A 13,975-nucleotide genomic window follows, 5' to 3' on the forward strand; every position below is an offset into this window, starting at 1 on the left:
GCTTCCTGTTCTTTTGATTTCCTTGCACAAATCAAAGCACAAATCTTCATCAATATGCTGAACACAAACAACTTGCTCAAAATGATTATCCTCACAATACTTCAAGTATATGCCCTCATCCGTCAACATGCTACTTGTGCAACTGTATTTAAGCCATTTCTCACCATTGTATGCAAATATATCCACTCCCAAAGCATTTGCTGTAGCATGAAATTCTACATCTGAAGCACAATATCCAACTTTCTGCATTTGGGACTTCTCAATATACTCTGTCATTGAAGCATATTCTTTTCCCACTAACTCCATGTGTCTTTGACTGTGACTCTCCATATACTTTACAACAGTGCGTCTAATTTTAAGATGACTTTTCTGAGAGCCACATACAACTTCAGATACTGCTCTAAAAAAGCTATTAAGCCAGCCTCTACAATTTTATTGGTCTTACACACCCTACCTAAGACCCAAAATTATCCACAATTTCTACATCAGTAGCTAATCGTTTTGCAGCTGCACAACATGCATCATTCGCTATGCTTTTTACTTCACTCTGATGCTGAACCAACTGTTCTTCAAGGTGACATCTAGTACTGTACCCTTTGACTTTATGTGTACCAATTTCACAATTGCCATAACAACTCTGCAGTTCTGGCTCATGAACACAAACCACAGTCTCATAGTAATTTCCAAAGCAATTTTCTAAATAAATGCCGTGTTGCGACAATAGCTTACTGTTGGAACTGTATTTAAGCCAATGACCATCATAAAATGTAAAAACATTGATTCCTAAATAATCAGCAGTAGCTTGTATTTCCACCTCTGTAGCCCAGCTGTGCACATAACGCATTTTTGATTTGCTAATGTAATCTGCCATTGAACAATACTCACTTCTCAAAATGTTTTCATACTTGACAGCATTATTTTCTAGATGCTTGACAACAGCTAGTCTTATTTTTCTATGATCAGTTTGTTTTCCACTCACAGATTGAGAGATGGCACGAAAGAAACAGTTACTGTCAGCCACTATGCTCTCATTTTTGCACGGTACACCTAACAAACCAACACGCGCAGAGACTGGTACATGTGATTTCTCAAACTCCACATTTAACTGTGTGCACAAAGCTCGAGACACTTTTCCACAAACTGGATTATAGTTATGGTCTTCACCCTTTCCATCACAAACAAATTCCACATCTGAACCCATTTCAGGAACATCATCTCTTCTCAATCTCTTTGCCTCTTTACCATTGCGCATTGAGATCTTACGCTTTCTTGCAGGGACTTTACACTTTACGCCTTCTTCTGAACCACAGCCCAACTCCTGAGTAGTAGATGACTGCTCAGAATCTTTACTACTCTCTGTCAATACCAAAACGCTCACAGCTTGCGATGACTCGCACAACAAATCAGTAGCTGCTAAAGTCTGCTCAGACAATTTGCAACTCGCTGTTGGAATCTCTTCAGCCGCTGTAAGACGTACACACACGCCAGCTATTTCAAAAGGCCTGTCCTTACCACTAAGCTCTGAAGCCAAACTGCAAATGTGATTGAACACATCACCAAGTGAATCAAAATACACCACAACACTTGTTCCATTTCCATCAACCATGCCATTAACACTGCGTGCATGGGAGTCAACAAGTGCGTACTGTCCATTTTCCAAAACAATTGCACATGTAGTACCACACATTGTCAGGAGACATGAACTGTACTGCATAAAAATCTTTTCCAGTCCCCTTCTCAATATGATCACCGTCTACCATATTGATGTCACCACTGGCAAAATCTCCATATACAAAACTGAAGCTCTGACCCCCTATAACTGACTGTTCAGGCAGCTCTGGAACACACAACATCTCTGACGATGCGCCGATCATCTCATTGACACGCAAACCTGTGTACAACTTGTCACCTAACACGAGTGCTTGGTCCAGATCTTCTGTCTGCCATGAAAACACACTATGAACTGTGTGCCTTGCTAGACTTACAAAACCTATCGCCATACATTGCAAACCCATGTAATGAAACCGATCATCCCCCTGGTGAAATGATCCTCTCACAGTCTTCCCAACTTTCTGACAACCACTAGTCTCAGCTGTAACTTGCACAGATTCCAAATTACAACTCTCAACTGGTACTCTGCCACCTTGTTCTTCTGCGACCTCCTTTGAAGCACCATCAGCCATCTCCTTCACAGACATGTAACCAATGCCAATCCAATTGACATTCAACGACTTCTTCAAATTCCTGATGTGAAGCATCAGGTCAATGAGGCATGTGTTAAACACAGCCACAGGCGAGCCAATGCCTGCTGCTAACCCTGATGCGCTACGTGTGCCACTATCAACAAACGCATAATATTCCCCATGATCAATAATCGCACAAATGGACCCTTGAAGGTACACCAGACACATTCCACCCCACAACAGATGTTCCTGCATCTTCTCGTACACCTCACTGTCGTCTTCCAAGAAATCCACGTCTGTGTACATTGGCCGACCCACTTCTACACTCCACTTCCTGCCAAACACATTGAGCTGCATAACACATTGTGAATCGCTTTTCCCGATTTCCTCTGCTACAAATGCCACCAATTTCTTCCCCTCTGCACATATTGTTCCAATATCCGCCTTTTGCCATGTACACACCGGAGCCATCGCGTGTTTGATTGCAGCCACAACACTACATGCCATTGACGCCTGTACTCCAGATGCCACCGATTCACATCTGACATCACGACCGGCAACAACAGCCAAAGGCAATGAAACAGAGCAAACGCACGTCTCGTCAGCAGCGATCTCCCCTTTGACGGGTCTCAGCGTGCACTGCGCAGGAAGCCCCCCCTCCTCGACCAATTCCACAACACCGGCAGGCTGTGGAGACCCAACGGTTGGTGTGACCTCCGCCTTGAAAGAAAAAACATAAGAAATACCACTATCTAACTGCCAAAGAGAAACAAAATATTTCCCCCCGTGTAGTATTAAAAAATCACCCCAGAAACACTTGTTGCTACCCGTCTACTCAAACCGTACAGTAACACAATTCCACATGAATCCAATATTGCTTTTAGCGCTACAAGCACAAAAGACAATTTTAAAGTACTAACCTGCTGCTTAGGAAGTCGTCTCGGTTTAGAAGCAGCTGCTCTCGACCGATGTCGCAAAACTGATGTCTAGTGGCAGAAAAACAAATGTTACAGCTGTCAACATTGTTTTTCCCCTTAAAGACTGTCTACACAAAGATGACACTTAAATAAAATTACCTTAGTGCGTTTTGCATCACTGCTCTTCACAGGGCTGGACAGATGTGATGGAACAACTGCATCCATCGCATCCATCACGGCACTGCTAAACCAGACTGGGTTTAGCGGGATGGAACACTCCTGCTCAACCTCCTCCGGCTGGTGCGTCTGTAACGACAAATATTTAAATTTCACTAACAGTTCTCCTATGACCATGATGCTTAGGGAATATGACTTTTGTAGAAAAAGACTCTCAAATACACAATTACAGTGTGCAACCCATTACCTTCTTGCCCTGTCCCACAACTGTCCATTCGAAGGGGTTGGAGCGACGAGGCATGATGACCTCCCCCTTCAAAAAGATTCGTGGACAGAATCGTGGCGGTGAAGTCCTAGGAGAGACCCTGGGAGGCACTGCTTCTGTTGGCGCTATTGCCTCCAGTTGTACATAGGCTGCCTGCCAGAACAACTGAGACAGGATCGGCATCCCAAGACTGTCACTCAAGTGTACCTGCAGTAAAAATTAATTTACACAATACACATTTTACTCTCAACACATGTATCATCATTAATCTGAATTTACCAGAACAACTACACAATCCCATAAATGGAATGTCATTCTACTTACATCATCTCAAGACCAAATCCCAGGGCAGTCCAGAGGGAAGTGCTCTGCAGTGGACAAGTACTTGACACCTTAAAAAAATAAAATTAAATAAAATTAAAACATTTTTTTTTTTTTTTAAATCACACATTCCAACAATTTCCCCCCATTATTTGTCAGCTCAATTCACACCTTTTAAATATGAATTACCATCTTTTATAAAACAATCAATCAATATTATGGACATTAATAACTTTAATTTTATCCGTTGACTTAAGAAAAAATAATCCTTTCCATAGATGCAACTACACTTAAACCAACACTTTTTTCTAAACATACCCATTCGAGCTGCCACACGATGGAACTCCTCCCGCATCAACTTCTGATGATCTGCATCAGCAGTCAAGTGTGGAGGAAAGTCCAGGACCACAACCTGTACAAAACAGTAATTGTTATCTTCTAAAGTTCTCAAAAATCACCTGCATGCACACACAGCCACACAAACACACAAATTTGTAGTACCAAAGATAATCATCATTACATATTTGTAGAAGAACTTACCTCAGGGAAGAGGTTGCAGGCACTGTGCAAAAGCTTGGCAAAGTCCACACCTGCCTCGCCAAAGGTCCTGCTGGCAGTCAGGTTGTTGCTAGGGGCCAACAGGCAGACCAGGTCGGGTGTCGGAGTTACAGTACCATTCAGTAACTCCGTCCTCAACTCAGTCGCAGAGGCCCCCGGGGTTGACATGAAGCCAAAGGACAGCCGTCCCTCTGGCATCTTGACAAATCCATCTACAAGGCTTCGTAGATGGGAGTCCCCGACCACAAGAAGAAACTGAAACGACAAAAAGGATTATGATTTACTCATTTTTTGAAAAGGAATTCATCCATTTTCCCCTAGATCAAAAAGGTTGTTCAACAATTCTAAATGTCCAGTACCTTATTCCCTGCGGGTGACTCAGCAGGTAAGACCAGCTTGTGGCGACGACCAGTCAAAGCTGAAATTGGCCATTCCTGAACAGCATGGCGGTAACCTGTACCACGGCCTATTTATACAACAAGACAGAGATAAAAATGTGTTATTATTATTATTTGTCATTAACCATAAAAAAAAACATTGTACATCAACACTGCACTCTCTTGGTCCATAAACAACACACATGCCAAGTGTCAGGCTGATAAGATGAACAGTCCTCGAGATGTGACCAACGGACAGACAGACAGATAGACAGCTTTCAATCTAATTGTCATTATTATATTTCTTTTAATAATAATAAAAAAAAGTATGTTTATTTTGCATATTTTTTATGTTATCTTATTTTTTCCCCTCTTGTTTCAGGTTCAATATTAACATCTTAATGCCAAATATTCAATATGTGATCTGTGTTCAATTAAAAAAACATAAAACACAGTCAAATCAAAATGGCTGAATCATAAATTTGCTCACTCGCAACAAAATGGCCGATTTCCTCAAATCAAAATGGCTGACTCCAGATTAGCTCACGCACAACAAAATGGCCGATTTCCAAGTAAGTTGAGTCAAATCAAAAACATATTTAAGGACAACATTTGATGAAATAAATGGTTGCTACATACGTTCAGGACTGGCAGGCGGTACAGTATCGATGTTCAGCGGCTGCCGCTCCACCATTCTCCTCCGAGCGGCCTGGGAACGACGAGAGGACTTCCCCCGAGGCATCTGTAAGTATATGTAGGCACAAGTGATTAATAATTTCTATTACTATATGCTTCTAGTCTAAAGTAGTTGGACAATTACATTTATATATAAACATCTATAACTGAATCAAGAATTTACTCACACCAAACTTAACGAGTCAAACAACACTAAACAAGTGAGCATCTGGTGTCACAAAAATAAAAAAAATCAGAATAACTAACCATATGATTTACTTAAGCAAATACATTACTCTACAATCACCAGTAATACAAAAGCCCCCCCCCCCCCACACACACACCAGTAATTGAAAGTAGGGCTACAGCTACTAAGCACACAAACTAACACACAACTTATAGCTACCTCAGAGCCCACGCAGACACACAATCATCGCCAACAATTGCAGCATTGCCTCAAACTCAACTAAAAAAAATAGCAATTAATTGGTGGATTACATGCCTTCCCAACCATAGGTGGGAAGGCATATCATCTCATACACCACTGCTCATCTGCTTTAAAACTCTGCTAAAAAAAAAAACCCTCCCAAAGTTAGCCATTAGCTGCTAACGGCTAGCACATTCGTGCTTCACTGCTTCTGCTTAATACACGCTCAGCAGACCTGGTACCTTGGCCTTACAGCCCCCTTCTAAAAATAGCAATGCTTCCAATTAACACCTGTTTGCTTTGTGTTAGCAGTTAGCTCGTCTCCCGCCATTAGTTGCTAAAAACTAGCACTAGCATGGTAGTAGCCTGTCGCTAAATGATGTCCACTGAGCCACTTACCGTGTATAGCGAACAAGTCCTCAGAAGAATGAATAAGTCCTTGAATGAAATCCTTTGGAAATCCTTGGAAAATCTTTTGGAAGTCTCAAGAAAAGTCTCAAATCTCTCTGTTGTGCGTGAATGTATGTCCCTTGCTACTTGGTAACAAATAGAAGAGGCTGTTTTCGCGCCAAACAGACCTTATAAAGACTAGGCATTAAAAAAAAACTACATAAATTTCAACCAATCAGGGCACTGTAAAAGAACGTCACGCCTCCTTGTCTGGCTTGACTCTGTGGCATTCAAAGACACTATGTGATATTTAATTATACATACAATCATTTGGAACATTACGTTCTAAATGAAAATGATTATAAAATAAACTAATATATCTTTCTCATTTCTACGAATTACTTCAAAGGCCAGAGACAAAAACTACTGCAGATCAACAAAACCATATTATATTTTCTTCATATTACATCTCTTTCTTAGTACAGAGTGTGAGTAACAATTGTAAGTTACTTTATATTTAAATTAATTACTTTACACATCCAACTGTGGTATGAAAAAAACTCTACATATTCTGTTTCTTTTCTGATCTTGAACTATGAATATATACAGTAAATCCCACAACACTAATATTTTTGAAGCTGCAGTGAACATACCGCATGCTGTTTTGTGGAAACACGACATAATGCCATGATTCTGATCAGGCGGAGGACGCAGTACGGTCATTGTGCAATGGAACAGCAGCGTACATGCTGTCAGCTGACCCAGAGGAAGAGACGGCTCAACTGACGAGCGAATCGTGAAGACCAGCCAGGATGCATTTAGACTGGAGATGGGCCGTTGTAACATTTCTTTACAATACTAATATTATGATATTACTAGGGCAATACTATACATCATGTCTAATCAATATGCAGGTTAACAATATGAGACACCTATATACACCTATATAGGCTTAACAGTTCATTTGGTACACAAAGATAAAACAAATGCAGTTTAATACTGTATATTCACATGTGTATAAACAGTGTATTACACTATATGCATCCCTTCAGCTACAACATCAAAATCACTGCCATTGAACTGTACTGATTTTTACTGATGGTTGTTTGTAATATTTGGTCTATAATCATTCATATGGGATGGACAGCCAACACACAAAAACAGATCAAATAAAGCATCATATTTATAACTGGCTGACCATTCATTCCAGGACTGCTGTATTAGTTCAGCTTTATCCAGGTGTACCTAATAAACTGACCAGTACAGGTATTTTTATAATGTAACAATATTGAAGTAGCTTAGCCTACATTCCACATACGTACCTCCTGTTTTTTGTGTACTTCCAACTCAAACAAGCCTTGTACAATTATGTTCACACACATTAATACATATATATTCATAATTACCTGTACCTCATCCGTGTCACAAACATCATTAGTCCTTTATAACATACAGTAATTATACTTTTTCACTCAAAACCTCAGCTGCTTATCAATCAATGAAACACAAACATCTCAAGCACACACCTGACTGTCCGATCTGTCCCAAAATTCTCAAGCATCATAATAGGCCCGGCCTCAACACAGCTACATGTCAGTATTGACCACACGTCACAGCGCCACCTGCTGGCAACAGGAAGTTGCCTTCTCTACACTACTAGGTCCATTCTGTCCCAAATTTCTCAAGCATCATAATAGGCCCGGCCTCAACACAGCTACATGTCAATATTGACCACACGTCACAGCGCCACCTGCTGCCAACAGCAAGTGGCTCGTAATCACACATGCATGGTCCGATCTGGCCCAAAATTCTCAAGCATGATACTAGTGCGGCCCTCAACACATCCTCATGTCAATATTGACCACACGCTACAGCGCCACCTGCTGACAACAGGAAGTAGCATGCTCTACACTACTAGGTCCGATCTTTCCCAAAATTCTCAAGCATCATAAAAGGCCCGGCCTCAACACAGTTACATGTCAATATTGACCACACGTCACAGCGCCACCTGCTGCCAACAGGAAGTGGCTCGTAATTACACATGAATGGTTCGATCTGTCCTAAATTTCTAAAGCATCATAATAGGCCCGGCCTCAACACTGCTACATGTCAATATTGACCACAAGCCACAGCGCCATCTGCTGGCAACAGGAAGTAGCACGCTCTACACATTTGAGTCCTGTGCATGGCAGGTTCACCCAAATGATACTTTTGAGTCCTGTGCATGGCAGGTTTACCCAAATGATGCGCCACATTGACCGCGACACGCCCCGCCATCTCGCGCGCCCAGCGAGTACTCGGGCCCGTCCACTGCTGCTTGCAGCTTTAATTATTATTATTATTATTTGTACCTCCAGTGAATCGCTTATTAGAGGCCCTAAACATACTCGGAAAGTTGAGTCCTTCACTAATCAAAAAGTTTTGCCTACATGTACGAAAATCGGTGAGCACGTGTATCATCCCAGGACCTACAAAAAAAGCTCTTGCAGCCATGACCTATTACCTACAGGACCACCGCCATTTTGGATTCCATCACCAAAATCTTGCCATTTCCGGACCTTTCCCGTCATCATTCTTTGGCCAACGGCTCGGAAACATTTCACACCAGCGACTTCAATGTTGGTGCGCGTAATCTCCACATCCATGGGATCAAATCAATAGAAAATCCTGACTTTTCACCAGAGGGCCTGGACGTTATTCCTTGATAAAGTTTTAACCTCCGCCGAACCCTAGTAAACAGGAAGTGGCTCTTCATTTCACATGCATTGGTCCGAATTGCCCCTCAAATTTGGTCAGCATGCTTATGACAAATTGGTCACGTCACGTTTAGGGCCTCGGCGCCATATCTGAAAAGCTGTTCCCGTGGTGATGCTGTAATCGCCACTAAAATACGAATACATGGTTGAGGCACTCAAAATGCTTGGAGCTCCTTGAAAATGCACACACACGTTCACAGGGCCCAATGCTGGGATCAGAAATGGTTTTTAGGCGTACTTGTGTCAAAATGGCTCCACAGGGCGCCAAAACGCCCCCTAAAACCCTTAAAACTAAAAGCCCCCACCTTAAACATTGAGCTACCTGAACCAAATTTGGTGAGCACCTGCAACATGGGAGGACCTACAAAAAAGCCTCTTGGAGCCATGACCTCAGGTGTACACAAACACAGGAAATTGTGCCAGATTTTACCTCTTGAGCAAAGGTCGTTGCCGTAGCGACCAATTCTGAACTTTTTTTTTGAGACGTTTACTTGGTGACAAGTGTCGCAAAATGGCTCTCTAGCGCCACCTACAAAATTACAAAACATCCTTCACTAATCAAAAAGTTTTGCCTACATGTACGAAAATCGGTGAGCACGTGTATCATCCCAGGACCTACAAAAAAAGCTCTTGCAGCCATGACCTATTACCTACAGGACCTCCGCCATTTTGGATTCCATCACCAAAATCTTGCCATTTCCGGACCTTTCCCGTCATCATTCTTTGGCTCCTTTGCTGCCCGCAGCAAAGGAGCGTTCCTTTTTATACGAGCAGACATAATGAATGAATTAACAGGATCTTGATCGATTAATAAATACCCGTGAGGCTCCCTGACGGCGTCTTCAAAACTTTCAGAGAAAAAACTTTTCTGCGAAGGAAAAATTTGCTGCGATAATACATTCACCTGTAATCTGTCTCGAGGGTTTTTAAACAAGATCAGGTAGTTGCTGTTTAAACTGATGGTGCGACTGTGTTTTCCTTTGTGAAAAACATTTTTAGTGAGCATCATGACGCTCATATTCCTGTGGTGTCTGTACTGAGTAAAAATTCTGACAACTTCCGGGTGTTCTGAAGATTGGAAAATTAGGTCGTCCAGAATAATCAAGTGTTTCTGATCAGAGGGAAACAGGTTTTCGTCTTCAAAAGAATCAGGCAGTCCTTCCACAAATTTAATCTTTTTATTCTTTTTCTGCAGCTCGGCATACAGAGGTTGAAACAATGTATATATCCACACAATATTTTCAGGCACTTGAGAAAAAACATCTTCGCAATTCTCCAAAACATTTTTTACAAAAAAAGCTTTTCCACATCCGCTAGGACCCACAATCTGACATGAAAAAGGCATCTGCACTCGGGGATCAAAATCAATTTCTTCAGGGGTGTGTGACATTTTATCTTTTCTTTTGTTTAGTAGCCAAATGGTAAAGTTTCACCCGAGGAGAGCAAACGTCTCTTGTCAAACACAACGCGTATCTTCTTCTGAAATGACATATTTTTCAGAAGAAAGCCCTTTTTATCGCATTTAATGTTGTGCTGAGGGGTTTCAAGTACAGCTTCTGAGGCGTTGTTTTGTACAAACCCCTCCACCAGCTCTTTGACGCTGTCAAAATTAATGCATTCACTGCATTCGTGCGTCTGTGTAATGCCCTTTACACGCATGGAAACCCGATTGTTTTTTGTTTTGTAGGCATAACTTTTAGGCCCCGCTGCCTCAAATTCAACGATACTGTCCCCTTTCAGCTCGTTGGTAAGGTCCACAAGATAATTGCCCAGTTTGAGATGAGACTCACCCTCTTTACTGACGTAGATCAGACTGTCTGTGTCAAAGTACAGCACTCGATCCTGCAGCTGCTGAAGATAACTGTACAGAGTTAGACGACCGTAGGCAGTGGTGAATGCGACAATAAACACGTTATCTGTCTTGTTTGGTGGGGCAATGTAAGACTACCGTGACTCCACTGAATCAGAGCCGTTTCGTCGTTGATGAATGCAAAGTATTTTACATTGTATTTCTCAGAAAACATGTAACCAAAGAATTCCTCTGGTTCGCTGACTAGAACCGTCTGGTTCAGATTACTTCTCTGTGCAAATTTACCCCAGAAACTGTTTAAACACAGCTTTGACACTTGTCTTTTAGCAGCGTTCGGACTTATTTTGTCAGCGTCCAACAAAATACCCTGATTGGCCTCGTAGTCCCTGATGTATTGGGCTCTACTTTCCTCATCTACGGCATCGGCAGGGTAACCTGAGGCTTCCTGTTTTCCCTTCAGGAAAGTGTGCATATAGCCTACAAATACAGAATCACTGCTCTGCTCAAAATGCCACACTTCAGTGATCTTACCTACATGATAACCCAGCTCCAGAGCTTTGTTAAATTCAGGAGTCACCCAAACACCCGTCAAAGCCCTGGCTTCGTCGTCATGCACACACGCGCCTCCCTGGTAATTCAGATCTGGGGAGGTGCGACAGAGCATAAACACCAGTTTGCCCCCGGGTTTTGATTTTTTTAGACATTTTTTAAAGATGTCGCATTGACTGACGCGTTTCTGAACCAGGGGTCTGTCTTTTGACTCTTTATGGTTGTTAAAACACAAAGGTGAGCGACACGTTCTATTACAGTCAGGACAGACTAAGGCACATATGGGACGATCGGTGCAACTCGGGTGTAAACACACGGTACAATGACCCGGATATTTGTGCGTTGCCGGATTGTTATACCCCTCATAACAATATTTACACACGTTTTTACAGCCGAGAAAGGCTTTTGCGCTGATGATGCCGTAATAGTGGTTTTCATGCAGAACCATGAACAGAGTATCGTCTTTCCTGGTTCGCTGACTAGAACCGTCTGGTTCAGATTACTTCTCTGTGCAAATTTACCCCAGAAACTGTTTAAACACAGCTTTGACACTTGTCTTTTAGCAGCGTTCGGACTTATTTTGTCAGCGTCCAACAAAATACCCTGATTGGCCTCGTAGTCCCTGATGTATTGGGCTCTACTTTCCTCATCTACGGCATCGGCAGGGTAACCTGAGGCTTCCTGTTTTCCCTTCAGGAAAGTGTGCATATAGCCTACAAATACAGAATCACTGCTCTGCTCAAAATGCCACACTTCAGTGATCTTACCTACATGATAACCCAGCTCCAGAGCTTTGTTAAATTCAGGAGTCACCCAAACACCCGTCAAAGCCCTGGCTTCGTCGTCATGCACACACGCGCCTCCCTGGTAATTCAGATCTGGGGAGGTGCGACAGAGCATAAACACCAGTTTGCCCCCGGGTGTTCTGTAGGGTAATATAGGGAAAAAGAGCTCACGCGGAGGGTATACAACAGCCTTAATGATACCAAAGTAGCTTTGAGGATCTTTGAAATCGTTGTAGATGATTTCTGGGTGTCCAAGGGGGTACAGAAACGTGCAGTTAACATAAGGGTACAGGGAGGTCATGTCCACATACTGTACAGTTTCATTAGCAGCTGCTGTGTATCTGAGTTTGACAGGGCTAGTTCTCCCCCCGTAGAGAGCATCACGCGGGGAGAGGCTGCGGAGGGTTGTAACGTTTCAGGAAGTCCTGAACCGCTGAGTTTTGATTTTTTTTCATCTCATGTTCTCTCATGACAAAGACTCGTAGGCCATGGACCGAGCGCAGTGTCCGCAATTTCTCCTCGCAGAGTGCATGCAACTATTCAAACGGCTTACCGGTCAGAGGACAGGTCTCGTGAGGCTGGAAACATGAGGGACAACCGTGATAAAAACATCCCAGAAACTCCCATGCACATTTCACACCCCCCATCTCTGGGTAGCCATTTACAAAGTATTTGTCTACGGCCTTCTCCCCCTGGTTCTGTGCGTGCTGAATGTAAATGTTCTCGCTGAACGCTACCCACTCTAACCACTGGATGCTGATGTTTGAAAATGATTTGAACTGTCTACGATAGTTATCTGGTGATGGGATGGCGCGCATGTTTGCTGCTAAAAAATTTGTACGGAACACTTTCATGCAGGCGGATGCGATGGTGACGCAGCTGAAAGGATCTACACCTGTCTCGCCGATGTAGCCCTTTCTGAAAATGCAGCAGGCCTCAAAGAGAATATCCACATCGTTTTGACAGTAACGAACGGCCTCGTTTTTAAAATGAAACGTACCGTGACCGTCTCGTACCATGTTTCAAATTCCCTCTTACCGTCGCCACTCATTCACTCTAGCCCATATGTTTGAGAAGGAGGGTGGGGACCCACGTAGTTTTGCGTGTTTGCAGAGCTAAACCCATGTGGAAAAAAGCCCTTGACTGCATCTTCAAACCCCAGAGCTTTTGGCATGTCAGCTAGACGCATGGTGAGGAAGCTGAGCGAATCCACATACTTGTGCTTGTAATTATCGTCTGTGAAACAAATGACTTTACTACCTTGCATGGTGAGACCAGGAAGCATGTTTAACGTTAGCATAGCTTTGATGAGTAGGTAACTGTCGAAGCCTCGGGAGCTGTGAGCGATGAAAACAGAGTTTTTGAACAGGGGCCTCCTGAAATGCAGGATGAAGCGTACAGCACTTCAGGAAGTCCTGAACCGCTGAGTTTTGATTTTTTTAGACATTTTTTAAAGATGTCGCATTGACTGACGCGTTTCTGAACCAGGGGTCTGTCTTTTGACTCTTTATGGTTGTTAAAACACAAAGGTGAGCGACACGTTCTATTACAGTCAGGACAGACTAAGGCACATATGGGACGATCGGTGCAACTCGGGTGTAAACACACGGTACAATGACCCGGATATTTGTGCGTTGCCGGATTGTTATACCCCTCATAACAATATTTACACACGTTTTTACAGCCGAGAAAGGCTTTTGCGCTGATGATGCCGTAATAGTGGTTTTCATGCAGAACCATGAACAGAGTATCGTCTTTCCTGGGGCTGTCGGTTACAAATTTAGA

At 42.8% G+C, this 13,975-nt stretch overlaps 1 protein-coding gene and 1 pseudogene across 1 annotated transcript; both read right to left on the bottom strand.

Annotated features, from left to right (window-relative positions):
* Positions 1 to 454: 454 nt before the first annotated feature.
* Positions 455 to 2,690, bottom strand: LOC118292512 (annotated as a pseudogene).
* A 373-nt stretch (positions 2,691 to 3,063) lies between these two features.
* On the bottom strand, positions 3,064 to 5,540 carry LOC124849802. Its single transcript, XM_047330407.1, has 8 exons — positions 5,438 to 5,540; positions 4,781 to 4,887; positions 4,404 to 4,676; positions 4,182 to 4,275; positions 3,880 to 3,934; positions 3,525 to 3,630; positions 3,260 to 3,406; positions 3,064 to 3,069 (listed from the first exon to the last, which is right to left on the bottom strand). The coding sequence occupies exons 1-8, from the start codon at positions 5,538 to 5,540 to the stop codon at positions 3,064 to 3,066; spliced, it is 891 nt and encodes a 296-aa protein (XP_047186363.1).
* Positions 5,541 to 13,975: the final 8,435 nt, after the last annotated feature.

The sequence above is a fragment of the Scophthalmus maximus genome, chromosome 22, assembly GCF_022379125.1.
Source record: "Scophthalmus maximus strain ysfricsl-2021 chromosome 22, ASM2237912v1, whole genome shotgun sequence".
Taxonomy (NCBI): domain Eukaryota; kingdom Metazoa; phylum Chordata; class Actinopteri; order Pleuronectiformes; family Scophthalmidae; genus Scophthalmus; species Scophthalmus maximus.